This window comes from Chroicocephalus ridibundus, chromosome 22, assembly GCF_963924245.1.
Source record: "Chroicocephalus ridibundus chromosome 22, bChrRid1.1, whole genome shotgun sequence".
NCBI classification, from domain to species: Eukaryota; Metazoa; Chordata; class Aves; order Charadriiformes; family Laridae; genus Chroicocephalus; species Chroicocephalus ridibundus.
This window is the reverse complement of record NC_086305.1, coordinates 2,697,943-2,724,128: the sequence shown is the minus strand read 5'-3', so window position 1 is coordinate 2,724,128 and position 26,186 is coordinate 2,697,943. Positions and strand designations below refer to the sequence as shown.

General features: G+C 44.0%; 1 protein-coding gene across 2 annotated transcripts; it reads right to left on the bottom strand.

The window, feature by feature from the left end:
• Positions 1–545: 545 nt before the first annotated feature.
• On the bottom strand, positions 546–24,575 carry UPF1 (UPF1 RNA helicase and ATPase). 2 transcript variants are annotated; one of them, XM_063358445.1, is made up of 24 exons: positions 23,974–24,575; positions 17,541–17,683; positions 17,035–17,124; positions 16,306–16,473; positions 15,277–15,457; positions 15,021–15,182; positions 14,273–14,357; positions 13,998–14,096; positions 13,702–13,819; positions 12,689–12,848; positions 12,446–12,564; positions 12,001–12,165; positions 11,654–11,768; positions 11,315–11,458; positions 10,687–10,900; positions 10,344–10,461; positions 8,603–8,759; positions 7,450–7,592; positions 6,571–6,745; positions 5,961–6,042; positions 5,277–5,438; positions 4,710–4,927; positions 4,120–4,242; positions 546–4,003 (listed from the first exon to the last, which is right to left on the bottom strand). In XM_063358445.1, the coding sequence occupies exons 1-23, from the start codon at positions 24,196–24,198 to the stop codon at positions 4,123–4,125; spliced, it is 3,363 nt and encodes a 1,120-aa protein (XP_063214515.1). In that variant the 5' UTR covers positions 24,199–24,575; the 3' UTR covers positions 546–4,003; positions 4,120–4,122. The 2 variants fall into 2 exon arrangements, with proteins under 2 accessions (XP_063214515.1, XP_063214516.1); XM_063358446.1 differs by having other exon boundaries at positions 13,702–13,810; positions 23,974–24,574.
• Positions 24,576–26,186: the final 1,611 nt, after the last annotated feature.

Below are 26,186 nucleotides of genomic sequence, written 5' to 3'. Positions count from 1 at the left end.
TACCTCGTTGGATAATTGATGGGACCGGGGCGTCCCCTCTCCCCGGTGGCGGCAGGACCAGCCTGACCCGCGGCTGGAGCCAGATGGCAGCCGAGCATCAGGCAACAGCAGCGCCGCAGCGTTACAGCCCTGGTACGTCAAGCCCCCACGTTCACGTGGCTGTGGGTTTTAGGGTTATTTTTGTTTTATTTGTGGGTTTTTCTGTGGGAGCCGGCCATGGCAGTAGCGTGGCCGTGCTCTTCCCGAGGCTGGTCCATGCCCGTGGCAGCAGCGCGGTGGAGCCCAGCATGGGCCCAGCTTTGCAGTCGGGGCTGAGCAGCCCATGGAGGAGCCGCTGCTGTTCCGGGCTGCGCCGTCTCTCGGCAGCTGGAGGTTTGAAGCCGCTGAGCCCTTCCCTGTGTCAGGTTCTGGCCCATGTTAAACGTTCCTGACACACCTGCAGCTCTGCTTTTTTGGGGGGGCAAGGGGAGGACAGAAAAGGAATCCGAGTTAGACTTGAATTTTTTGTGGTTGTTTTAACTGTGAACCTGACACCCTAGCATAGATTATTTTTTGTTGTTGTTTTTTTTTTTTTTTTTTTTTTGTACCGATGTCGTATTGTCTTCATGGTCTGATGAAGTATTCCCAGGCAACGCTGGGCTTTCTCCCTCCGGGGAAGCGCTAGAGGTTTAACCACTGCAGAGAAAACACCTTCCTGGCCCCCGGGGCCGCGTTTGTGCTGACACCACTGAACTGTGTCGCTGAACACCACGACTCGGGGACTGTCAGTGCTTTAGCTGGGTCCTGCACTAACCTTTTCGCATCCAGTTGGGGTTCTTGACAGCACCGCGGAGCAGAGCGCTCCGGGGCGGCCCCGCTGCGCACCAGCAGATGAAGAGGAGCTCTGCTGCAACCCATTTCAAGCACGTAAATGTTTTAAGGGCTTAGAGTAGGACTTCACTAAAGCAAGCAGGAGCCATTTCTTTCGAATTTAAGATGAGCAGCATTAAGAAAAACCTTGAAGTATTGGTGTGTTAGTGCTGGTGCTGTGGCAGACTCCATTTACGGTGCAGGGGGTACAGCAGGCCGCGGACCTGGTTCTCCAGCGCGATGGAGGGTCACTGTCCCCCCTCCATCACCCCACCCGCACGCAGAGGGCCGGTGAGGTGGAAGGAGGTGGGTGACAGCCCTGGAGTAGCTCTAAGGAGCATTTCAGCAGATGCTGAGCCCCCCCAGGGCAGCCCCAAACCGCAGCCAGGTCTCGCTTTTGGCCGCGATGAGGGTAAGTGCCACTTTCACATTCAGGGGAAGCAGGAGGGAGGAGATCTTCCACGCAGGACTGGCCACCTCTAGGATGAGCCTCCGGTCACTCCTGCAGCTGCCCCAGCACAGACCACACCAGGGCTTCGTCCCCTCTGAGGCAGAGGAGGGGAGCGGGGAGGGACGTTTAACGGAGATGGCACAGTTCATTTGCTTACCCCTGTACGCTATGCACACCCCCCACTTTTGTACTAGTCTGTGTTTAAAAAAAAAAAAAAGTAATAAACGTGGAAGTTTATACAATCAGACTAAGGTTTTAATGAACGTTGCCTGGTTTCACCATTGAAAGTTAGAGGCCACCTTGAATGCAAGAGCTGTTTATTAATATTTTATTGATGACAAACAGGTTTAAAACAAACTGAGACAAAATCAAAAAAGAGTAACACCGTGCTAGCACTGATGTCTGGATTTATAAAACTCAGAGTAACTGCTACAAAGGAAAAAACCAGCACAAAGCAGAGGCAAGCATTCCCGTCGGTGAAATTAAGGGGGTGAGGGGAGAGGAGGGGGTTACGTTACTCAATGGATTGCCTTGCACAGAGGGTTACAGCTTAAACCTATCGGAAAAGTCTATGCAACTACGCAGCCTACAGAAGGAAAAAAAATTAAAAAGCCCTTCGGCAATGTTAATAAATAAAACAGTCCATCTTACAAGGAAGGAAGGTGGCCTGTGTCTCCATTCTTTCACATTTTAGAAGTCTAAACTCTGGAGGCTTTTTGTGAGAAAAGAATGGTTTTCATTTCTGGAAAGTTTCTTTTTGCAGTTGTCGAACTACGTTCGCTGCAGGACCGAACAAAAATTTTGAACACCTGTTCCGTGTTTTGTGTGAACGCTCCTCACGGCTCGTGGGTACGTTACACCAGGTCTGCACTGGGGGAGAGACACTCTTGAAAAACTACAGCAAATACAGGTTATGAAAGCGGGTCAACAATCTACAGAAAGGACAGTGATGAAAGGGCTTTTCCCCCCCAGTTACAAAAAAGTGGGTTTTACGTCATTTAAGTACATTCATATGAGAGGTATCTTGAGTTCCCCCAAAAAAAAGACTAGAAACACTTGGAGCCCTTTGAGTATAAAGCTAACTTAATTCAAACTTTAAAAACGCCTAGGTTCGAGAATCACACTCTACTGATCTTCGCCAATTAGGAGGTAGAGGTTAGTCTAATTTAGGGATCTGATACAAAATGGGTCTTGTAGGAATCTTAAATTCTCTGCGCTGTTTCTAAAAAGGTTTAGACAGAAATAAAACGCTCCCAGTGTTCCCATATGACTTATTTAAGACATGGGTACAACTTAGAAATTGGATGGCTTCTCTTATGTGCTGTTTTCAGTTTTGACTTCCAGCTATTTCTCAAGCCAGCATCGATGGCACAGCCGCGTCCACTACCTGAAAAATAGGCTCCGGGTCTGGTTTGCAACACCTGAATCTTTCAGCTATCTGCGTTAATCACCGAAGAAGCCACACAAAAGCCTAACCCATTATCTCTAATTATACCCAGCTATCAGAGGCCACCTTCCAACAACTGCCTGCTTTGTCCATTTTTTCCAACCTGCTTCGGTAACATCGTAGAGTCTTTACTTCAAAACCAATATAATCCCCAGGTTCCACTACTTCTTCCCCAGATCTGAGGGAGCGAGTAAAGCAGGCCTGTTAGCATCTTTTCCTCCAGGGCCGAAGGGCTCAGGAACCCATCCCCTTTCAAGCGCAAAGTTCATCTTACAGAAAGGCTTGTTTTTCACAGAGTAGAGTCCAGACAGTAGCCAATTAAAGCATACAGAAAACACTTTGAAACCCTCCTCCCGCTCGAGCGCGCAGGCTCCTTTCACTCTAACTGCTATCCAATGTAGGAAGAAGAGGCTGATTGCTGCAACTTTTAATCACACTGAAAGTTCTCAAGGTTGGTGCTCTAATTTAGTTTTGTTTTAAACTTTTTGTAAGCTTCTCAGAACAAGGATCTCCCAGGTCCACCACTAAGAATTCAGAGACAAACTTCTAAAAATTCAGTGCTCCTTTGAAAGAATCTCTTTAAAACCACCTTGTCACGAAAGACCCGTTCAGAATGTGGGCGACACGATGACACTAGGATTTCAGAGCCAGTGTTGGACAACAAAACCTGCATCTCAGAGTTGAGCATCAGCTACGTTCCGCTGGATTTCTGCTTGGCTCGCTGTCACTTTGTCAGGAACTCTCTCTCTCTCTCTCAGATACTCTGCTTCTAAAATGTAAACAGTTACTGCTAAAATATAGTACCCCTTTAAAACGAGAACAACTCTGAGATGAGGGTTTTCCTCTCCCCATCTGCTCTGAAAAGTAATGCCCTGCTCGCAAAGAGAAGTATGGAATGAAGTGAAACCTGCTTAAGGCCCTTCTCTCGAGCTTGTTTGACTGGGGGAGCAGGGACTCAGCTGACCACTCATTTCAGGGTGAGTTGCCTTCCCAGTGAGGCGCCAGCCAGTCCTTCGGTGCTCTCTCTCCTCTCCGGTCAGTCTCCTTGTCTCAGTGAGCTAGCAGTGGGCTCTCTCGCGCGCTCCTTTCTCTCTCTCCTCTCCGTTGGTTGGTTTCTTTCTCCTGTTGCTCTCACACAGTGGTGCTTCAGTTTTAGCAGTGGAAAACAGGTATCCATTTTATTTTATTTTTTTTATTACCCAGAATAAAATGCTGATGAACTAAGCTCCACACAAGCTTAGCTCTTCTTCCTCAACCTGAAAGCAAGAAAGCAGAACAGCTGCATTAGGGATGTCGCTCTTAAGATAAACACTCTGTTGTTTGTGAACTTAAAGGGAGTAAGAAGCAGAGGAGTGAACCTCAGGTGCCTTACACTCTAATACTGTGACAGTCCCGTCACTCCACCATGTTGATATGCACGTTCACCCTGGTAAGTAGAGTCCTGTGACAGCGCCACGTCAATCTGAGATTTAAACTCATCACCAAGGTAACTGTCCTGAAAATGAAAGTGGGTGTTAGGCCTCTAACTCGTCATCAAGCTCAAGTGCTCCCTTACAAAGCAGAATACCTGGCAGCCAAGCTTAACGATAAAGTCTGAAAGGTGGCGTTTTGCTGGGGATTTTTCGTTTGGTTGTGGTTTGTTGTTTTTTTTTTTTTAAATCTACTCTTTGCTGCAGAATTTCCACAAATACAAAGGTTTTTGTGACAGCTGGCTGTTGAACAGGCAAGCAGTTCAAAGTTACGGCTCGAGTTGAAGTCTATACATGCAGCGTTCCACTTTTATGCCCCAGCGTACTCAGAGAGTCAGCCAAGTGGAGGAATATGAAACGCGGTGGCTGAGTCACTGAAAAATGGTTTTAGTTTCCATTTTCCTCAGTACTAGGAAACAAGGATGTGCATGCACACAGACCACCGACGTAAAACCCAGGAAAGAGAGCAGGCTGCACGTCAAGCTGCGCTTACCTGTGATAGTTCTGGTTGGGAGAGCCCAGGCTGACTCATCTGCGATGGCTGACTCATGGAGATATACCCCTGAGTCAGTGGACCCTGGGAGAAAGGCTGGGACACCACATCTTGGCTCGCTTGACTGTTTGGAAGGTTTGACTGACTAGTTCCAGGAATCCCAAAACGATTTTTCTGGCGCCCACCACGACCAGTCTTTCCTTTGGGCGCCCCACGTCCTGGAAAAGCATTTATCCCAACCAACAGTGAGAAGTCTCACACAGGCAAATATGTGAGAATTAACTTTCTATAAAGACCTGATCGCTCGCAAGAGGCAACGTTTTATATGTACTGAACGTAGCAGGTGCAGAGAAATCAAAAGGCAGAACCACCAGCGTACACGTGGCAAAGGGACCCGCGCTGGAGGCTGCGGTGCTGCTGTGCTCGTACTCCATGCAGCGGAGATTTATTACCGAAGCACATCATCACCTACTCTCACCAGCACTGCTGCAGGAGCAGCATAAACCATTCTCCCATTTGAGACCTGAAAAGTGTTCTTTTTACACCATTTCACCCTAGCCCCTGTACCTGCGGCTGGTCCGTTAGCCTGGCCAAAGTATCCCGGTGGTGGCATTGGTGGCATCACAAGGTTGAAAGGGATAGGAATGTTCATAGCAGTGACATGGCTGGGGCCAGCGCTAATCATCCCGATCTGGTCGTGGGTTTGGAAGTACATGTTGGATGGGCGCCCTGGGGAAGGGAAGAAAAGCCACAATAATTTCAGACACACCAAATATTTTTTAAAAAAATCAACTCATTCTTGCTTTTAAGAGTAATAGGGGGGACTTGTGAGCAGGGTAAGTCAGAACTAGAAATTGAAAGGACAAGCCTACCACTGCCAGGAACCGCCAATATTCCTAGTTCACCATTTATTCCACACTTGAAAATTTCTGAGACCCACCTAACACACGCTCGTCCCTACAGTTACTCCTCTACAGCACCAGCCAAGATTCCTGAAACACTTATATCGCCCTCCCCCCCTCATTTTTCCACTTGCTGTGCAGACATCAAGTTAGACCGCTGGGGCTTCTATATACAAACAGCAAAATCCAGGCACGTCATGAACGTTTTCAGTTCTTAAATTCCGTATTCTTCTGTAGTGGCTCTTCAAAATTTAAAAGTTTGAAGTCTGTAAGTTACTATACCCCACGGACTAGTTGGGGAGAAAACCCAAGAGTCTCTGAAGGTGTTAATTTTGATAGCTTCCTTTACCTTGACTGCTCCGGTCATAGACAGATCCTGGAATAATCGCCTCACGCGCATCATACATGGCAGTAGTCATGAAACGGGCACCCTGAAAGCATTGTAGGAGTTAGACAAAGCCTTTGCATAGAAAACTTCACGCTGCAACTTCAGTGCAAGTTATTTTGGGTAAGAATCCAGTAAAACTTCACAGATAATGCACACTTTACAAGTGCTGAAGAAAGTTAACTAGTTCTAGTTACGCATCCAATTATCATTTCAACTACATCATGACAAAGTACAATCATGACTAAGTACAATCCCATTAAGTGCACATGCCTAATGAGCTCGCCATTGCTACACAAAACAGTTACTTGATGTTTCATTCACCTCAGAAGTTAACCCCTCTTAAATAAAGAGCAAAAAATGCACCAAAGAGGCTTTCTTACAAATGCTCAACTTAGAAACAGCTGAAGTGACCTACTTGCCTAGCTAATGCAGCATGATCCAACAAAAATACAAAGTCCTGGGTGTGTGAGGCTACGTGGGTGACTCTTTATTCCATCCATTTACAATTGATCAATCAACCCCCAACTGCTTCACGCCACAAACATCTGAGAGAGAAGAGAGGTCAACTTACTGGGTTGATGGTATTGACGAGTTTCCGGGGCTTGCTGAACTGCATAAGGCTTTCCCGGAGGTTATTCAGTGGCCCCTCCACCAGAACCTTCTGCTCCTTGTAGTAATTCAGCAGGTGATTCCAAAGTGGTTGTTTAGACAGCGCTTTTGGGTTCCCAACAATAATTACTCCGTACCTGGACAACAGCAGACAAACAGAGAAAGTAAAATTAACTCTTGAGTAAAAACAAAGCCACGTTACATATTAATGTCGGAACAGCCTCAAAGCCAACCTCTTCTCCAGTAAATCCAGGCACCTAATAGAAGCTCATGGTGGTAGGTGTAGGAGACCCTGATGCAATTGTTTTGTTTACAGCAGATGATTTCTGTAGTATGACAAAACATTTGGAAGATTGCTGCAGCCAGTTTCTCAATAATCACAAGCTTCCTTCTGCAGGATTGCCAAACACATCAGCACACCCAACCAACCACACCGTTTGGTTAAAAACTGGCAGAAGCCAAGGAAGCCAACCAACATAGTACCGACTCCTCGTTACCCTTCTCTGTAATCAAATCCATTTTAAGAGAAGCAAAATGGTAAAAATCGGTTGCTGGAAGGGATAAAGAAACAGATGAAGGGAAGAATTCTGTCCTGCAAACAAAGGGGAACCTCGTGGCAGCTTCTACAAACTACTGATGCCAAATGGCAGCACTGATTAGGTTCAGATTGCTCTTGGTAAATCGTAGGGAATGTAGAAATCATTCAGGCTCCCTTAAACAAGGTGGGGAATGGGCCTGCCTCCCACAAACACAGACCTTTTGTTAGACGGACTCTATCGATGCTTTAGCAGACCTAATTAGTTCTCTAGAATAGATAAAAGTTTGCCCAATTTTACTTTACCTTGCTCTTGTAAGAGCTACATTAAGACGCCTGGGGTCATTCAGAAACCCTATTCCTTGGTGTTCGTTGGCCCTCACGCAAGAAAGGATAATAAAGTCCTTCTCCCGTCCCTGGAAGGCATCCACACTTGCAATTTCCACTTCCTGAAGCGGAGGAAAACATGTAAATCACGGAAGCACAGTGCAAAACAGTTCTGCTACCAACAGGCATTACAAAACGCATTGGCTGTGCGCTAGCAGTTCCCATCATTTGACAAAAATGTTATTTTTGTAATGACTAATGACTTGGTAATTCCACTGGTCATTAAATAGTCTCCCTAAAGAAGAACAGACAGTCTCAATTTAGGACAAATTACTTTTATGTTCACTGCTTTAGGGTTCTCGTATTTCCCCCAAACTGGCATTTGCATTACGGAAAGCATCCCTTTGCTAGGTATGCTGCCAAAAAGACTTCTGACTATTCCAAAACCTCGTAGTAAGACAGCTCCAAATTAGCACTGCTGCTCCCAGCTACCAAGAAACCTGAATCAGAGGGACACATCATTCCTGGCAGAAGTAGAAGTATTTCCACCACGTTTTCCTTCAGTGAAAACACTGACCAAGTTCTCAATATTGCAAAACAGACTATATTAAACATACAACCACCTTGTTTATAGCAACAAATTTTAATGTTTGGTAGAGGAGTTCCACTGATGGGAGGACATATTCCCAAGCAAATAAATAGTATGACCATCAGAATTTATGGAGCTTGGTTTCCTGCACGTCCCTTGGCTTGACACTTTTATCTAAGACACAAGCTGCCTGAAGCTTTTCCACAGCTGAAGCACTAATGACCTCCCCCTTCTGCACCTCAATGAGTCCTCAGAGGATGGACTCACTGAAGCCCTCCTTTCACCAGAGACCTTAACAAGGCCTTCTCCTTTATCTGGCCAACTGCTCCCCTGACGCGTACTGGCATTTGATTCCTCCTAAACTCTCCTCCCTGGTCTATTTTAACCAGAATCAAGTGAAAAACTCAAAAACTACTAAAGAACAAACACAGACTGACGCCTAAGAAGCCGGACGAAAAATGAAAATATTTTGAAATTTCACAATATCTGACATTTCTACGTTCTCTGCATCCAAGTGTTCTCATTTGCGCAATGATTCCGTACCTGGTAGAGCTTTGTATGCAAGGAACCACTGAACTGCATGTACTGGACCAGATAGGATCTTTGACCTTCATATGGAGTAATAATGCCAATCTGATCCGGTTTGGCACCAGCTTTCAATAGCTTTGTAGTGATCTTCTCCACATTGGCTGCTTCCGTCCTAGAAAGAGAGATACATTTCTCGAAGGAGAATCAAGACATTAAGTCTAACTTTTTACAAGTTGAGGTCTAAAAAACTTGAACATGTACGCCGTGCTAGCCTTTTGTCAGAAAGGCTACTTCAAGAAAAAGATCAGTTTTACCCCGTGCTGCTCCAGCACTCCCATTAATTTCGCTTAAGCTTTGCAGGCACACTCATCACCGTATCACCTCTTGACTTAGGCTATGCATGGATTTTTTCAGACAGAGGAATAAAGACAAAAGCCAACATCTCAAAAGAAGTCTCAGAATGACACAGAAACGTCTCCTTAATAAACACCTCCACCTTCTCAAAACTACACAACAAGCCTTTCTGGAACAGCAAAATTCATGGTGGCCATCATTCTGAAACAGATCTTCTTAGCAGAGTTCAATGTACACATGTACTTTGAATGAGTTCACTAAAAACGTTCCAGCCTGCTGTGCAAACAGATATTTCAGTTGCTTTATCTTAAAGTTTTAAATATAGAATGTTTTTAATGCCAAGCTCCCTGCCAGCCAACTATTGTGCCATTTGTTTGCGCACAATTTGGCTCGCTGCATTCAGCAGTCTTGCACATGCTGTTCATGAAACAGACAGAGATTAAAAATATCGCAGCAGATATTTTTCATAAGTTAGTCTGGCTTCCCTTCCAGAGACATGAACACACACATACAACCAAGAGGAGCGAAGTGTTTTAAGCTCGCTCTGAAAAAGAAGCTGGGACGTGCAGAAAAAAAGGGACAGAAAAAAGCATTAAAGCCTAGGATTTAGAACTCTGCTTCAGGAGCTACCGGAATTCTGGCTTCAAAATGCGACTTGATCAAGCATTTCCTGCTGCAAGTGCATTTAGTTTACTTGCTGGCGCAAATTCTCCCCACATTTTAGGAACGTAATTGTCCCAAGCTCCTCACATTACCAGTGAAGGAAAACACACACCTCCACAGAACAATTCAAACCCAATTAAAATCTGAACTGCTCCCGCTGGAGATGCCTTTTTCTCTTCATTTACTGTACGGGGAGTCTAAGGCAAATCACCTCGGAAATGCAGCTCAGCCCCTACTATCCTTGATGGCAGCTTTTATTAAGAAAAGCACACAAGCCATTTCAGTCACAGCTGTTAATACGAAACAATGTTTTATTAATTGAGAAGAACTACTGCAGAAGGTAAGAATCAGCAGCGCTGACGTACTGTGTCCCAGCACACCATACATTTGAGGTCTGTGGGCTGGCTCATTGGAAGTACAGATACCACCTTCACAGAAAGTAACTCTTATTCGAGAACGCAAGCCCTTATTTTAGCTGTTACGCCTTTATTCGCGCAGCAAGGGACCACAAGTCAAGGTGAATATGGAATACTACGAGTTTTGTTGCGGAGATTCTGAAGGACAGAGAAATGCCTAGATATTTCATCTGTAGCAGGAACTGTATGCTGCGCCTCCCTTGACTTCATTAATTGTGACTCTCTCCAAGGGACGGCACAAGATTATTAACAGATTCATTATATTTGAGATACACTGGGACAAAGTATTTTTAAGTAAGCTTCTGTCTGTGCGTTTTGTTTACCTGTTCAAGTAAGAAGTGCCTGAGCTGGCAATTTCTTCCTGTCCTTGTGTAACATAGAAAAACATCGGCTTATCTGGCTGTGGCCACTGGAAATCAAAACCTTTTTTCACACGATCCGCTGAAGAGCACAAAAACAGCAAGTAGAAAAAGTTAGTGCTGCTTTACTAGCAAGAACACTCACTTTCATATCAAAGCACCTTGAAGACTCAAAACTTTTAAGTGCAGTGGCAATTCTCTTTTTAAGCGAAATGTATTAAGAAACTCCTCTAGATGAAAGAGTCCTTCCTTTGATCCTTAATGAACGGAAAAGAAAGTAATTTGCAGGAGTACCATTCTCGCCTACCTGCAGTAACACCGTTCTGGAGCGAACCCTCGTAGAAGATGTTGGATGGAAAAGCGCTGAGCGCGGGGTGCATGCGGTACTGCACTTGCAGGCGGATGGGACGAATGCCCAGCACCACGAGCCTCTCGAAGAGGGACTGGGACAGACCAGCCTTCGCAGCCTTTTTACACATCACAACAGGACCAAGCTGGCAGTGGTCACCCACAAGAATAAGCTGTGGAAAAGGAAGTTTGTAGAGTTTTTACTTTCTGAAACTAGCTAGAAACAACAGCCTTATCTTACTATAAAACATAGCAGGAACTAATCAGTCTGACTTGGTAATAAGCTTCAGATCTAATTTAAGGCTTATAAACCTTTAGTATCAGCTAGCTTCTCAGCTGATCTTTTTCAAATAAAATCTTATTCGGTCTCCAGATTGTTCCAACAGGACCAACGTGTTCTAGGCAAAGATCATGCCGTGGAAACAGAAAACTAACAGGACTAACGCAAAATAAAGTCATTTAGATCCGTATTATGGAAGCGTCTTCCATGAGAGGAACATTCACGTGCCTACACTGTGAGCATTACTGCTTAATGCTACTTCCTCTATTTATAAACTCTTTCTCTAATGAAATGCAATGGTTCCCACCTGTTTTGCTCCCAGGACAACTGGCACCATGCACTCTGGCTCAGTAGCCTGTGTGCTTTCATCGATCAGAATGGAGCGGAACTGCATTTTTGCAAGTCTTGGATCACCAGCTCCCACACACGTGCAACAGATCACATCTGCATTCTGAGACAGAAATACAACCAAAATTAATGAAGCAGAATACCAACAGACAATATTTCCACAGAGAAGAGTACTCAATACCATTCTAGGAATCCCCCCAAAAGATAAATCGCACTCTGATCTCCACCAGCAAGTTGCGACTAAGCCTCAAGTGGAAGGCGGCAGTTATTTAAGCTGCTAGAACCAATGGAACCTTACCATAAGCAATTCACGCTCTGCTGTTCGTTTCAGCGCGCGGTAACGTTTCTCATCAGCAGATGACAGTTCTCCAGTTTCATCTTTAAGCTGCTGCAGTTTCTGAAGTTCTGGCATGCTACAAAAAAAAAAAAAAAGAAGTTTTTGCGTTATAGCCCAACTAACAATTTGGTAGGATTACAATGGAACTCATTTGTAAAACTAAACATGACATGTATAGAACCAAAAAAAGTTATCACATCAAGCCAATACATGTTGTCATCGTTACCCAGTTAGTTGTGTCCACCACAACACTTAAGTTGTTGTTTGGGGTTTTTTTTGTTCCCCTGCCCCCCTCAAGCATCTCTTACCTATCCATGTTTCTGATCTGGTTATGCAATGCCAAGAAGGACACAGGAGAGTCGATTGCCTCACGACTTTTAGCACACAGACGAACCACTTTCAGTCCAGTTTGATGGATCTTCTCAGTCAACTGATCTACAGCTATATTACTCGGAGCACACACTAACACAGGCCTTGAAAAAAAAAATTAAGAAAAAAGTAAGTCTCGGTGAGCTGTAAACTTTTTTCCACTAGACTTGTAATAAAAAACACGTGTTACAACCCATATCCCCTAAAAACATGCTGGGGAAGAATATTTTCTGAAATAAGCACAAGTCTTCCCAGAAAGATATAATTCTGGAGAACCTTTTTAGTCCAATGATACAAGTTATTTTGATTTTTAAAATCAAATTGGTTTTTTGACCATTAACAAAGTAACCTCACACATAAAGATTTAGAGAGAATAGTCCTTACCCATTGCCCTGTCTAGCCAGATGATAGACGATTGTGGCTGATGTCACTGTTTTTCCGGTACCAGGGGGACCCTGAATAAGGCTCAGAGGACGCTGCAGGACAGTCTTCACAGCATAAACCTATTAAAAAAAAAAATTATTGCTATTTAGCATTCAATGCGTAGGAGGTTACAAGGTTGTTCAACCTCTATTCATAAATCCTTTATCGTATGCTTTGCATGTAGTAAAAAGGAGATGAGGTTACCTGAGAATGGTTGAGATCAGGAAGTCCTTGTGCTGTAAAGCGCTTTGGCAACTGGCATTTAATAATTACATCTTCTACCTCATGACCTAACAGTTTGTGATAGATGTACCCAGACACTGAAGTCTCATCCACAGCGAATGTTTTTAAAGCACTCTGCATCCTGAAATGAGGGAAGGATAGGAAAGAATATATCAGTATGACCTCAAATCTCCACAAGTGTTCTACGTAGGTTAATCAGATATCAGGTACAAACTGGAGTATACCTTGGGAAGAGAGAACAAGTAGAGCACTTACTAACAGAATTAACAGACAAAAATTAGACTCTGAGAACACAGATCTTGTTGTTTTGTTTTTCCCCACGTGAATATTACAAAGTATTATAACCCGAAAAATCTGTAGAGAAACACCAGCCTTTGTCAGATTCTGCAACGGCAATTTTAGGTGCAAGATCTGAAGAAAATTTGTACTCAGTATATCTCATCCAAGATAATAAACAAACTCCTATCTTACAAAATACAGCAGAGACATGTCTGAAGCCTTCTGACCCCACAGCTGATTCAAACGCTTTAAAATGTCAGCTGGTTGAAGTGATTCAAAGTTTAGGAGGGCCAATATCAAGCGAGCACTTCATGACAGAGCAGTGTTTAGGAAGGTGAACTACAAACCAGTTTTCTTCTTGCATTCCAGGTATTACTAAACATAAGGTAAATTTCCCCCCCTTTGGTTTAGGTACTATCTTGATGTATTTGCAACAAATCTTAAGCATGCCTTCAAAGCAAGAAAAAGTAACAGTTTGATGGCATTCAGATTAATTCCATTTCTACTAATTAGGCCTGTTGCTCTGTGAAGCAGAAGTCGTGTTCACAGACTCCATACATTTGGCATACTCGGATTTCCGACTGCTAGTGTCATGAAACAACACATCTTTTCTTGTTCAAGAATTCCCACTGAAGGTAAATATATACACCAACTGCACCCGTTATCTGCCAAGTTTTGAAGTGCTTTCTCAATACCTGTCAAATGAAGTAGACTTCCACACAAAATCCACTTGGAAGTTATGAGTAACTTCCACAGGCGCTCCAACGCTGCTCCTCAGCTCAATGGCTATCTCATCACCATAATCTGTAGAACCTCGTTAAGTAGTAATCTATAGCAAAAATTTGAATTTTATTTTTCCCGATTTTTTTTTTGTAGCAGATCCCCGTAACAAATTTAAATGATCTCAAAATTACTTTTGTACATATTCACTGATTTCTCAGACTTCCACCTTCAATTAAGCCTCTCCGAAGGCTCACGAAGTAAAGGATACTATCAGGAACTTTGATAACATGACCGATTCCTTTCCATAAAGGGGCCAGGTCTCCTTTGTACCTCAAGCAGATCTCATCTCCCTGCATAAGACGCATATCTACAAAGGAAGGAAAAAAAATGCTCTCACAATATTCCCCAATGAACCCCCCCAACACAAAAAGCTTATAGTACTGTCTTATATCCCAGGCCAGATCATCACGGCTCTCTAAACACTGATGTGATTCACCAGGCATAAGAAAAAACAGGGAAAACATACAATCAAGCTGTCATTACCTGAGTCAGTCTTTGGCAAAGTGAAATAAGCAATTCTTTTCTTGTTCAAGCCCAGGTCCCATCTGACTGTGATGTTATCTTGGGTCTAATGGTAAAGAAGAGGCATCTATTATGTTCTTAAAGAGCTGTTTGCCAACTACTACCATCCTCACTGTCCTATACTTCCAAATAGTGGAGAAGTACAAAACTTGCTGTTCTAGTGTCACAATATAGACAAATACTCATATTTATTCTTATGGACTCAGTCCACGCCATCTGCAGAACATAATTCTGTTCTACAAGAGTTACTCAGCTAATGAGAAACAAAGTCCTAATCGCCACCTGCATTATTCTCCCCCCCAACACTTTTAAAGCATTCGCCAAGTGCTTGCATGACCTCATATAACTCAAGTTTGACTGGAAACTTGACAGAGGTAACTGCAGGTTATGAGGATAATTTAGAAGAAGGTGACCAAGTTGCACAGTTCTACAATAGAACATGGTTCTTGGAAAGATAAACTTTGAACACAGAAAAGAGGCAAGTTCAAGTGCGTCAAGCTCTTTTTAAAACTTCGGTTTGAGGATTCGTCTTTCCTCTTGCTGTTATCATACATCTCCATTACTACTGTAATTACTGTAATGTAATAGTAGTGTAAGAGACATTTATTTCACTTGAGCTTTCCTTCTGTGCTGTTAACAGCGATCACGTGTTTGATACCAGAGAACTGGTCAGAAGCCCCCTCAAACAGGCACATTTCTAGCACATTACCTGAGACTCCTTGAGTTTCTTGTCATAGTCTGCCTCAAGCTTGACCAGAGGACCAAATATATTCTGGTATTGATAAGCATCTTCATATCTAAGCAGGACATGCTGTGGTTCTTCATCAACACCAGGCTTTTCCAAGTCCTCAAGGGTTGCAGATGGATTTTCCTAGAATTTAAAGCAGAAACATTTTGTCCCTCCTTCATAAAAACACAAAGTTAGCACTTGGCAAAACAAGCAGTATTTGAAAAGCAGCACATACCTTCCAAAGTTCTTCCAGTTTGTTAATCTGTTGAGCTGTAATCTGACGTGCTCTCAACTGTTCCTGTTCAGATGGAATCTTTACCAGCCATGAAAGGAAACAGCGATCTTGGATGAGAGGCTGCCACTGTGAACTGTCCCAATTAATATCCTTTAAACTGCTCTGACTGGCACATGGCTGCCTGCACAACCAAAATATTGAAAAAATTATTAAATTAGACAAGTGTAAGAAAAGTCTACCTGCGAAGTGTAGGTTTATCACGCTCTTAAGACAACTCAAGCATCTCACTTAAAAGGAAAAAAGAAAACAACCCTAGTTCCTGTAACATTGGCAAGGCTCGGTATCATAAGCAGCATTTCTTGCACATTTCTAGAACTGAAAATTTCAGCATCTAAAATATTAAATGTGACACTCACCTTTGAAAGTGGTTACAGTCCATTAAGATTACACACACATATAACATATCAGAAAACACTTGGGATTACTTCCCATCTATTGTTTAAACAAATAGAACTCATAGCACAGAAACACAGCTTCTACCAACAAATACATGGCAAGTGACAGCATTTAATAATACATACGATTATAAAATCATGATTTTTGATTGAACCCATCAGAGAACAATTTCTGGTTTACTGTTATCTTCAAACGATTCTAGAAGCTGGCAGAAAAACAAACTGTGTAATAGAGTCACTACTCCAGTAGGGCTCCAGAGTAACTTCCTGAACTGATCTGTTACTCTTTCAAATCTGAAAATCACAGTTTAACAAAGGGGAAAACCACCTTTCTTCCATTAAGTACCACTTCCTTTGGGAGAAATACTTTTCTATAGACCTAAGACAATTGCCCAGCATAACAGAATGTCCCCTTACAGCATTACCTACTTGTACACAATTCATGAAATCTATACAATAAAGGAAAAATGGTGGCAAATTAGAGGATACGATTTATTTTGGTACAAGAAGGAAAGCAAGCATTGCATTATGCAATAGACTTGCCACAAACATGGCAATAAAGGCATTCTCTCACCTGCACAGCAAAACGACAACAGAGTCTGCCTTAGCTGGAATAAAGCCAAGGAGAAACACATTACGACATCCACAGTTATAACATTCCAAGACGGTCTCTCCTAGAGGTCCATCTTTATGGAGAGTCACCTCTTTGCACTTCGCTCTCACCAGATGATTAACAATGTGGCTGAAACCAGAGAGGACATACGTTTATATGAAGTTAATAGGAAAAACCAGTTTTAGTCCCAACCTGATACATCAACTTAGTTATTAAAAGACACAAACAAAATCTGTTTACACTGTGGCAGATATTGTCAAGATCTTGCTCTTCTTATCCAAGCAAAGACACTGCTAACACAGCTTCAACGGTTTCTCAGTGCATGAATGCTTTAAGGTAGACGAGTGTGAAAGAACAGGAAATGTATAAAAAGGTTTCTTTATGTTACTGATAATTGAAGAAGCTTCCCAAAGCTCCACCGGTCAAGAGCATCAGTTCTACTGTGCTTTGCAAGAACACAGGATGGGGGAAGATGCAGCAAGTTCACTTCACAGAAGCGATTCAAGTTTTGCTGAGATCAAAGTCTAAGTTGGTAAAAGCGGAAATGCTAAAGAGGAGGCTGGAGGTTCACAATTAAGTCACTAGACTTGGATTATCACCAAAATGCAAGTCACAGCGATCATACTACTTCAAAACAAACACACTCTAAAACAAGATTGTCATCGTTATTTCCATCATTTGACCATTTACCTGCCAGATGTATTTCCACGCCCATTACAGAACCACTTTTTGCTGGTGTTACAGTAAACCACGCAAGCAGGGTCATGGATACCACAGTAACTGGAATTAAAAATGAAAAAATAGAAAGTGGTTGGGTACTTGCTTATAGGAAAATTCAAATACAAGATTTAAACTACCTAGTAGCATACAAAAACAAGGGGAAGTGAAAATTAGGGAACACAAGAGTTGGTGAAAGCATCAAACACGAGCTAAACTTAAGCATTTTAACACTTCCCACCATTACTGTCCCTCGGCTAGCGTAACAGTCTATTCCTCAAGGAAGCTCAAAGACCTCCTGGCCGTGGCAGCTCACACAAGAGCTCACCAGAGGGCACTATCTTCCTACCAGTACGTGGCTGTCACCAAGGAAGTTGCTCTCAAATTCCAAAAATCCTCTAAGCATACACCTTTCACTTGCACAAAGTGCTCCTGCCCTCTGGAAATAATAAAAACCCGTGGCAAAGATTAGGTCTTACCTGCAAGCATGCACAGGAAGATCCTTTGTGTAATAGGTATCTTCTTCATCTTCTTCAAAATTCAACTCTGCCAGAAGCTGGCTGGTTTTAGCCACGTTATCATCCACAGCTCCGTTTTGCAGAATGCCGTCAGGTCCATTAACCTGAAACACAAGCTTAGTGCTTAAACTATACAAGCCATCATCCAAAACACAGAGCCAAGGACAGTAATCCCTACTCCTCAAAGCAAAAACTTGTGTTTAATTTAGAAAAAATCTCGAAAGAAAAATGCTGGTAAGAGTGGAAACACACCAGCTATAGAATCAATACTTGCTTCAGTAACTCCTATTTTAAAGGATTATTTAAACTCCAACTGATAGTAGAAAAAAGTTAGTAACAGGAGATTGTGGAAAAATGTAATCTGCAGAAAAGCAAAGTCTTACACAACACACAAAATTCCATTTACACAGTTCCAGCAGGGTCAAATGTTGTCTTTTCATCCTTCATTTTACTCCAGGAATCTACCTGAAAATGGGATCTTTATTGTATAGGACTTTCGCCACCTATTTTTGTTTCTGCTGTTCTGTAGCCACCAAATCAACGTTCCCCCCACTCCCCCAGGATATCAGAAGCACAACTTCATGACACTTGGACAATAGACAACAGGTAATCAAGAAATATGTTCTCATATAAGCCTCAAAAAATATATTGAAATAGTGCAAGAAGTAACAAAAACAGTTTTTCAGCAGAGTGTCTAACTCTCCAGGCAGTATCACTTGTTCAAGATGTACTGACCATACTACACACTGAATCAAACATTCCTGCAAAATACATCAGGTACGACACTCACTGTTGTGTTACTTCAAATTTGTTTTAGCTACGATATGATTTCCTTTAAAAAGAAAAGGCCTAAATTATCCAAGAAACTGCAAAAGCCCACCAAAACTAGTAACGCAGCTCAAGTTTTCAGGGCAACACAGAGCTCAGGCATGCCAACACAGCACATACAACACAGGTGTGCTCTCCTTCCTCTGACGATACACAAACTGCCAGAACCATGAAGTTCTGCAACATTTGGTGCTGCGTCAGCAGCTTTTACACACCCAATCCTACTGATGTTAAAAATAACTCCTTTTTGGCAATACTGAGAACAATACAGGAAGGAGCATCGATAGCTGTGAATGTCACAAATCATATTCTGGCATGGCTAGAGCAGCCGTTGCCCCTTGGGCCCCACAGGTGTTCTGGTTTCATGCCACTGCTGCATCTCTCCAGACCACCAGCCATGGGGAGATTCAGCAGCTTATTAACAAAATGCTGCTAAAAGCCCCCAAGATGGCTAGAACCTCACACCCCCCAAAACTCTATTCACTCATCCACTTGATTCTTTTGACTTGTTTAGCCAAGATCTCACTAAAACCTGTCAAGAGATAAGCATACCATAACCCACGTTAACTTCGAGTGGAAAAAGGTGGGAAAGGGACCACCACAGTGCCTGCAATGATTAGCACAATATTAATAAAACACCCAAGTGAGGGCTGCAAGGTAGTTTCCCCTATCACAGCAACATCATCAGATGTATTAAAACCCCCAATGTTTCTAAAGGTATTGGGTTAGACAAGATGAGATGTATTTCTGAAAGTTTCACCTAGCTAATAAATAGGAGCATAAAAATCGCCTTTGTCTATCAATACACTGTTTTAATAGCTTTTGCTCTTAGACATTTAATGCAATTTATCTGGTATCTGTAACTTAATTCTCTGACAAGAGATGAGAAAGCTGTCCACTGTGAGAACACTAAATCTTTATTAAAAGAAATTTGATAAAAATACTTGCTGTAGCATTTTAAAGCTGTAACTGATAAGCAAATCAAAACAAGCTTACTTCTCTGAAAGTCTCATTTAGATTCCACACCAGCTTGTTTCAGTATTGCACATTAAAATTTAACAGCCAATTGCAAGAGTTAAATTTAAAAAATAAATGTAAGCCACTTCACATTTGCCCTCAGCAGAAAGGAACTGGACTCAATGGCACAAGCTCCATTTCATTACCTTCAAATGAAATGAGGTGCGTTTGCAAAACACAGTCTAAATGGTATGGCTTTTTATTGATGTTACCTCCAAGTACTGGCTTTTAATAGAAAGATCAGCCAAGAGGAACCGGTAGTATAGAATGTGCAAAAGAAGCAGAGGGGAAAAAGGAAAACACAAAAGAAACCGCAGCAGCATGCAACAACCCATTAGTATGATGAACCCAAATCCGATCAGCTCACTGTGTAATAGCATCTCCACAGATGTTTGAAGATAAATATCCATTTTAAACAGACAGTGCCATTTTACAAAACACAAAGATAACTTATTAACCGAACAGGTGGAATTCCAAAGCCTTAAGTTAATCTGAAATTCTCCGAAGCAGGAATACCAAGCATTCACAGGTGCATTTCTATCAGTTATTCCACAGAGCCATAACACATTACTATACACAGCAGTTGACAAGTTTAACCAATATTTTTTTTGGGGTGCTCATAAAAAATTGGCTTGCCAAACACCAATAAAATTGTAAAGCTTTTTTTTTTTTTTTAAGGCAAAAAGACAAGAAACTGCAAGCTCTTTGTAGTTCTGCACCAGGTGATGGTGTTGTCACACCCCGGGGAGCTCCTGCCCTTTCCGAGCGTCAGGCAGGAATGATGTCACCTGTTACTATGAACATCCAGCAGCGAGTACGAGCCCTTGGCAGGCACACAATGAGGAAGTGACTCAACCATTGTTCTAAAACCTCCTGTGATGTTAGCCTATGTGCATATTATTAAAAATCTGGCACCATCCGCTGTTGTACAAAGGGGGAGGGGGGGCTTCTCTCTTTTAAAAGTGTTGACTGAAACTTCTGGCACAGCAAGTTTAACAGCTACAGCAATCTGAACACTCCGAAACTATCACCGAGGTACTGGTCCCTCCCTCCCTCTCTCCTTTTGTGGCCTCCAAAATACTGGTTGAGAGACAACAGTAAAGATCCAGGGAACTGAGTTACAGAAAAGCAAACCAGATGATGTAATTTACATAGTGGCTTCTTCTGACCATGTGTCCCCAAATGAGCGGTAACAGAATATTACCATCTCAGTTTCTCCCAGGGCTTCTGGCTAACACACCCCACCCACACCAGCAGCTGATCCACAGGTGAACGCAGCCATACCCATTTAATGCAATTCTACTTTAAAGTGGTACATTTCAAGCTGTAACAAGAAAAATAATTGCAGTTAAGTAGGAATTGTGCTAGACAAGTACTCTTGTTACAAGGCTGCAGTCCAATCACTCATGGCAATGCACCTCAACCCTGTAACTGCAGGACACCCTGTCACACTGTCCCCATTCAGGTAATTTTCCCCTTCATGCTTTAGAAAAAAATACACACTTTTGGACTTGCATGGATTACCCAGCTGTTTGTTGTTTGTAGGTTCTTTACATTAAAACTATAGACTAATTACTTATTATAATCTCTTATACTGATTTACCTTCCCCCTCAAAACAAGGAAGGGAATATTCCTGAAAGCATTCACCCCCACACCACCTCCAAAGCAGCCTGGAGTAAGCTGTATTTCCAAAGCGGGACCTGAGCAATAAGGAGCAAGTCATTTTGCTATGACAAAAAGTCCTCGTTACAACTGGAAATTAAATCCAGCCCCCATAGTCCAGACCAAAAATCTAATAACTGACCCAGCCTCCTTCAACCACTGACCCAAACAGCGTCGCTAACACATTAACACCATGGGCCTTGTCCATCACAACTCCTTGAGCATGTGACTGCTCCTACCATCATACCTAATTCCTTGCCTGGAAGAACAAAAAAAATAAGACAAATCAGAATTTGTCTTAAAATGTTTATAAAAAAAAAAATCTATGTTTGATTTTAATTATATGGAAATAATAGTTTTCTAAAGAGAAAACAGTAAACACTGCTTATGCACTACTAACCTCTCCCTATCTTTTGTCAATTGGACACTAATCAATTATAACAACCTCCTCTTAACCTATTAGTTAAGTATACATTGAGAAAGGAAGCTCTTACAGAGTGGCTAAATAAATCACATTTTCTTAAGAAATTAGGCGCTCTGTCTTGCTCAACTAATCTTTTTAAACACTGGGACACTAAAACTATGAAGCAACAGAGTAGAAGTATACACCTCCAGTGTTTATCAACTCCAAATGAAAATTATTTATTCAAGTAGCTTTTAATTATAATCACAGTGACAACATTTAATTAAGCAAAATGTATGTGATCAATTTTGGGGCCTTAGAAGTTATTATTTAGTACATCCCCTGCCAAAAGATGTAACAAGTATAAATTATTTGTTGGAGGCAGCAAGATTTTCCCCAGAATCTTTAAAAACCACATAATTTCTGATCTTATCACTCATGAGACCGTTGAGACGTACAAGTCTAAACAGATCCAGGGATTTGGGCTTTGCTGTACTTCATCTCAGGACACTCTACTTACTACACTTCTGAAAGTTCTTCTTGCAATAGGTCCATTCCCTCTCCCCCCCAAAAACCCGACATTTCTAGTGTCAAAATGAACACCAGGATGACCGCAAGAGTTTGCGGAAACATCATAAACATTAGTTGGTTTAAAAAAATAAAAAAACAAACCCTTCCTTCTTGCCAGGACAGTTGCTTAAAGACATACTAGTACCTGTATGTGCTCTCCAGATCCTTTTTTTTCTTTTTACTTCAAAGGCTTTTCAAACATGTTTAGACAAAAAAAGGCAAATTAATCCTCTCATCTGGTCTTTTAGCTTATGAGGCTTATTTTGGGGTGGTTTTTCTTCTTCTGGACACATATTCTCTACCAGGAGTACTGGAACAATCACAACCCTTTAAAGCTTTACACACTAAGATTTTACTAAAACTCTCTTTTTAATCAATTAATGTATCGTTTGACCGGACACAGACATGAGTTTACTACTTTTACTCAATAACTCTGATAGGTCAATGCTCGAACTGGATAGTCAACCAAACCCAAATTCGAAAGCTATAAGCAAACACAAAATAAACAAACAGCCCATGGGGTCAAGTCTCTAATTCTCTTGTAAACACAGGAACCCGGAGCAAGTCCCCACACAGCAGCTCCGCCCAGGCTGAGCACTTTCCAGCACAAGAAAGTCATTCCATTTGTCCTGGGATAAACCTGATACAGCTCGGGCGGGATAACACCACCTTCAGCCCTGCACTGCACACCTGTCGATTCCCAGCGCCTGGACACGCTGGCCTGTTTTTCAGTTTGCCACTTCTGTTTCCACAGCTCTATTATTTACAGACCCTGACACATGGTGTTTTGCAAGTAAAAGGAAAAAATCAAGCCCATTCAAACTACGTTTGGTTCAGGATTAAGAACTTATCTAAAGCATTTCAACTCCTCTTTAAACTCATCCTTTAAAATGTGGATAGTTTACAAATGTTCAGTTGTTGATAATGGGACTACAGGAGTATTTATCTAAATGTAATGAAACTTAGCAAAATATTCCATGATCTTTACATGGAGTACAGTTTGACTTCTTAAAAAAACATGGAAAAGTTCTTCGGGTTGTTTTTTTTTTTTAACTACAGACACAGTCTAGATATAGAATAGCGACAGGTACTATCTTGATTTGCAACACTCCTTCACTTATGAGCATGTAACCCTAGTTAGTTCCCTCTTTTGCGAATCGTTAAATAAATACAATTTAATTGTCATTTATGTACCAACCATCAACAAGCTGTATTAAAAAAATCACCTGTTTTTAAGCTATGAGGAACCAGACCTCTGAACTTGTAACTCAGGCCATTATCAACTGTCACTCCCATACAAACCCAACACAAACCAGCCTAGCAACCGTGCAGCAGAAGAGGTGGGAAAAAAATTTAAATAATAAATTAAAAGCATATTTTGCTTTTAGTTCTAGAAAGAAATTAAAGCAAGTAATGCTGAATTTTCAAAGTACTTCACTTTTGATAACCGAGTACTATCTATAGTCGTATTTGTTTTACAGAGGAAAAGAAACTGAAATGACATCCAGCCGCGTTTCCGATTTCTTACTTGAACATCGCACCGAAACGCGTCGCCAGCGTCACGACCCAGCCGCGCACTCCGCCGGCTTCACCAGCCGACAACCGGCCGCCAGTTTTATCCCCTGCCCGGCGTTTCCAGGGCAGAAGCCGAACGCCCGGCTGCCAGGCCCGTCCCCCTGCGCCGACAGCGAGCGGCCCCGCCGGCCGCCTCCTCCTCCACCGGGGCAGCCACACGCGGTTTCCACTTCCCCGTCTGCCCGGGGCAGAGCGCCCAACCCCGCAACCCGCCCAGGGCTTCCCCTCGCCGGCCCCACGGCCGGGCCCGCCCGCCCCTTCCGGACCCCCCCCCCGCCCCGGTGGCGGAGACGCCCCGACCCCCCCCCAACACCCCCCCGCTCCGGCCGCGGACTCACCTGCGCTTCGATCGGTCCCGGAGGTCCCTGTCCCGCTCCGGGAGGCCCTTGGCCCTGTCCCGGCCCCGCCTGCCCGGGCCCGGGCGGGGTCTGGGTCTGGCTGGGGAGAGTGAAGTCGGTGAACTCGAACTCGGAGCCCTGCGTGTCGGCACCGAGCAGCTCGGCCTCCTCGGTGTCCAGGAAGGTGAGGGTCTGCGAGCTGGGGCCGTACGCCTCCACGCTCATGGCGGCGGCGGCCAGGAGAAGCGGCGCTTCCCTACCCGCCCCGCCTCTCTCTCCCCCGGCGCCGGCCGGGCCTCACCTCGGGGAGCCCGGGCGCCGCGTTACGCGAGCGGCGGGCTCCGCCGCGGGCAGCAGGCCGCGCGCGCCCCAGCCGGCTACCAACGGGCTCTTCCGCCGCCCGGCTCGGGCGGTCCCCACGCGGCCGGGGGGGCCCAACGGCGGAGGGTGGCGGCCGAGGCGGCGGGCGGGGGCCGGCGGAGGAGCGAGCCCCGGGGCGCTGCGAGCGGGACCGACCGTCCGGCTGCCGCTGCCGCGCGCCAGGCCAGGAGCGGTGACGCGGAGCGCAGGGAGGACGACGCCGCCGACGCCAGCACGCCCCGTGCGCGTGGGAGGGGTGACGTAGCACGCACACACCTGGGGAGGGCAAGGCGAGGGGGCGGAGCTCCCGGCGGAAGGCGCGAAGGGGAACGCGCCGCGCGAGACACCTAGCGGGCGGGGCGGGGCGGGGGGGGGGGGGGGGCGCGCTCCCTCCTCACCGACACCCCCTCACGGGGAGGGGCGGGACCTGCCTCTGACTGACGGCTCCACCAGCCAATAGGCCCTCGAGATGAGGAGAAGGGCGGGCTGTGGAGGCGGTGGCGGCCCGGCCCTGAGGCGGGGGTTGGCACTTGTCGTGGCGAGGGGCCCTGGGGCAGTTGTGGGGAAGAGATGGGCTGGGGTGGCTGTTCATCCTTGTGGAGGCGATGGTGGGGGCCGTCGTGGTTGTGGGCGCTGGTGCGTTGTGGGGCTGTGGTGGTGGATGGGCCCTGTGGAGGCGGATGGGCCCTGTGGTGGGAGCCCTGTGGTGGTACCGGGTTCCTGTGAGGGGAGATGAGGTGGAGGTTGTCCCTGAGCAGGCAACGTGGGGCCCTTTGTCTCCTTGTGCCTGCTGTGAGCCTGGAGCTGCAACCGCTGGTTCTGTGGCCAGCCTGCCTCATATCCCTGTTTGAAATGAGTGGTTCGGGTCTGGGCTAACAGAGGCATAGCCTGGGTGATGCAGGGGCTTTAAGTGTTTTGAGACAGACGTGGTAATTAAGAAGGATCTGGTATTATAGTAATACCTGCTCGGGCTGTAATACTTATTATACCTGTAATACCTAATATAACAGTGTGATAGTCAGGAAGCTGAGTTCCTCTGAGGTGAGGGTAGTGGAGTTGGCCACGGAGATTCTCCGAGGTAAAGGAAGGTGATTGACTGCGTTGTGCAGCAAAGGTGAGTAGCACGTTTCTACCCATAAGTAAACAGAGTTTTGGATTTGTGTTCCCTCATTTCAACATCCTTTTATTAGCACACAACAATTCTCTTTTAAGATTACTTCTGTGTGTTGTGAAAAACATTGATATGAAAGGATAGATGTTCAGTCCCTTGTCCCTACTAAAGCCTTCAACTATAAGATGTAAATGTGTATCTTCTTTTGTAAGTAACTTTAATTTTATTCTTGCTTTTGGTGTAGGATAAAGCCTGGAACTGAAACAGCGTGTACCAGATTTGCAGCTGTTAGGCTGAAAAGACCTAGAAGACCGAAAAGCATCATTGTCCTAGGAATATTGTGCACCGAGTACAGGAGGGGAAAGAACAAGTAGAGAGAATACGGGAGTCATCACTTCTGCATACAGACTGTTTGAATTAATCTTTAGCTTTAAGCCTCTAGGAAGAATAGACTGTACCAATAGTTTATCATAATTGTATCCTAATTCAGGATTCCGATTAAAGTAGGTTAATCCAACAAACCACTAAAATCAAAAGGCAGAATGGAAAATTGATTGTTGAATTATGACTGTCACATCAGCTCTAGTTTAACATGGTGACATCAAGATAAGTCAGTGTATACCCATACATGAGTTCGTCAGTGTTACAAGACAGTTCAAATGTTGAGACTCCTGATTCCTACAGGTGAAACGCAACTGAATTAAAACTCACTGAAAGGTTGGTTGGAAGGCATTCATGGATG

What these genes read in the sequence shown, in the direction of transcription:
- UPF1 (XM_063358445.1), bottom strand. Translation starts at nt 24,198, where the DNA reads ATGAGCGTGGAGGCGTACGGCCCCAGCTCGCAGACCCTCACCTTCCTG. An exon ending in TTTGCCAAAGACTGACTCAG is followed by an intron (nt 14,097 to 14,272) that starts GTAATGACAGCT and finishes CTTCCTTTGTAG; the next exon opens with ATATGCGTCTTATGCAGGGA. An exon ending in AAGTCTACTTCATTTGACAG is followed by an intron (nt 12,849 to 13,701) that starts GTATTGAGAAAG and finishes CCCTCATTTCAG; the next exon opens with GATGCAGAGTGCTTTAAAAA.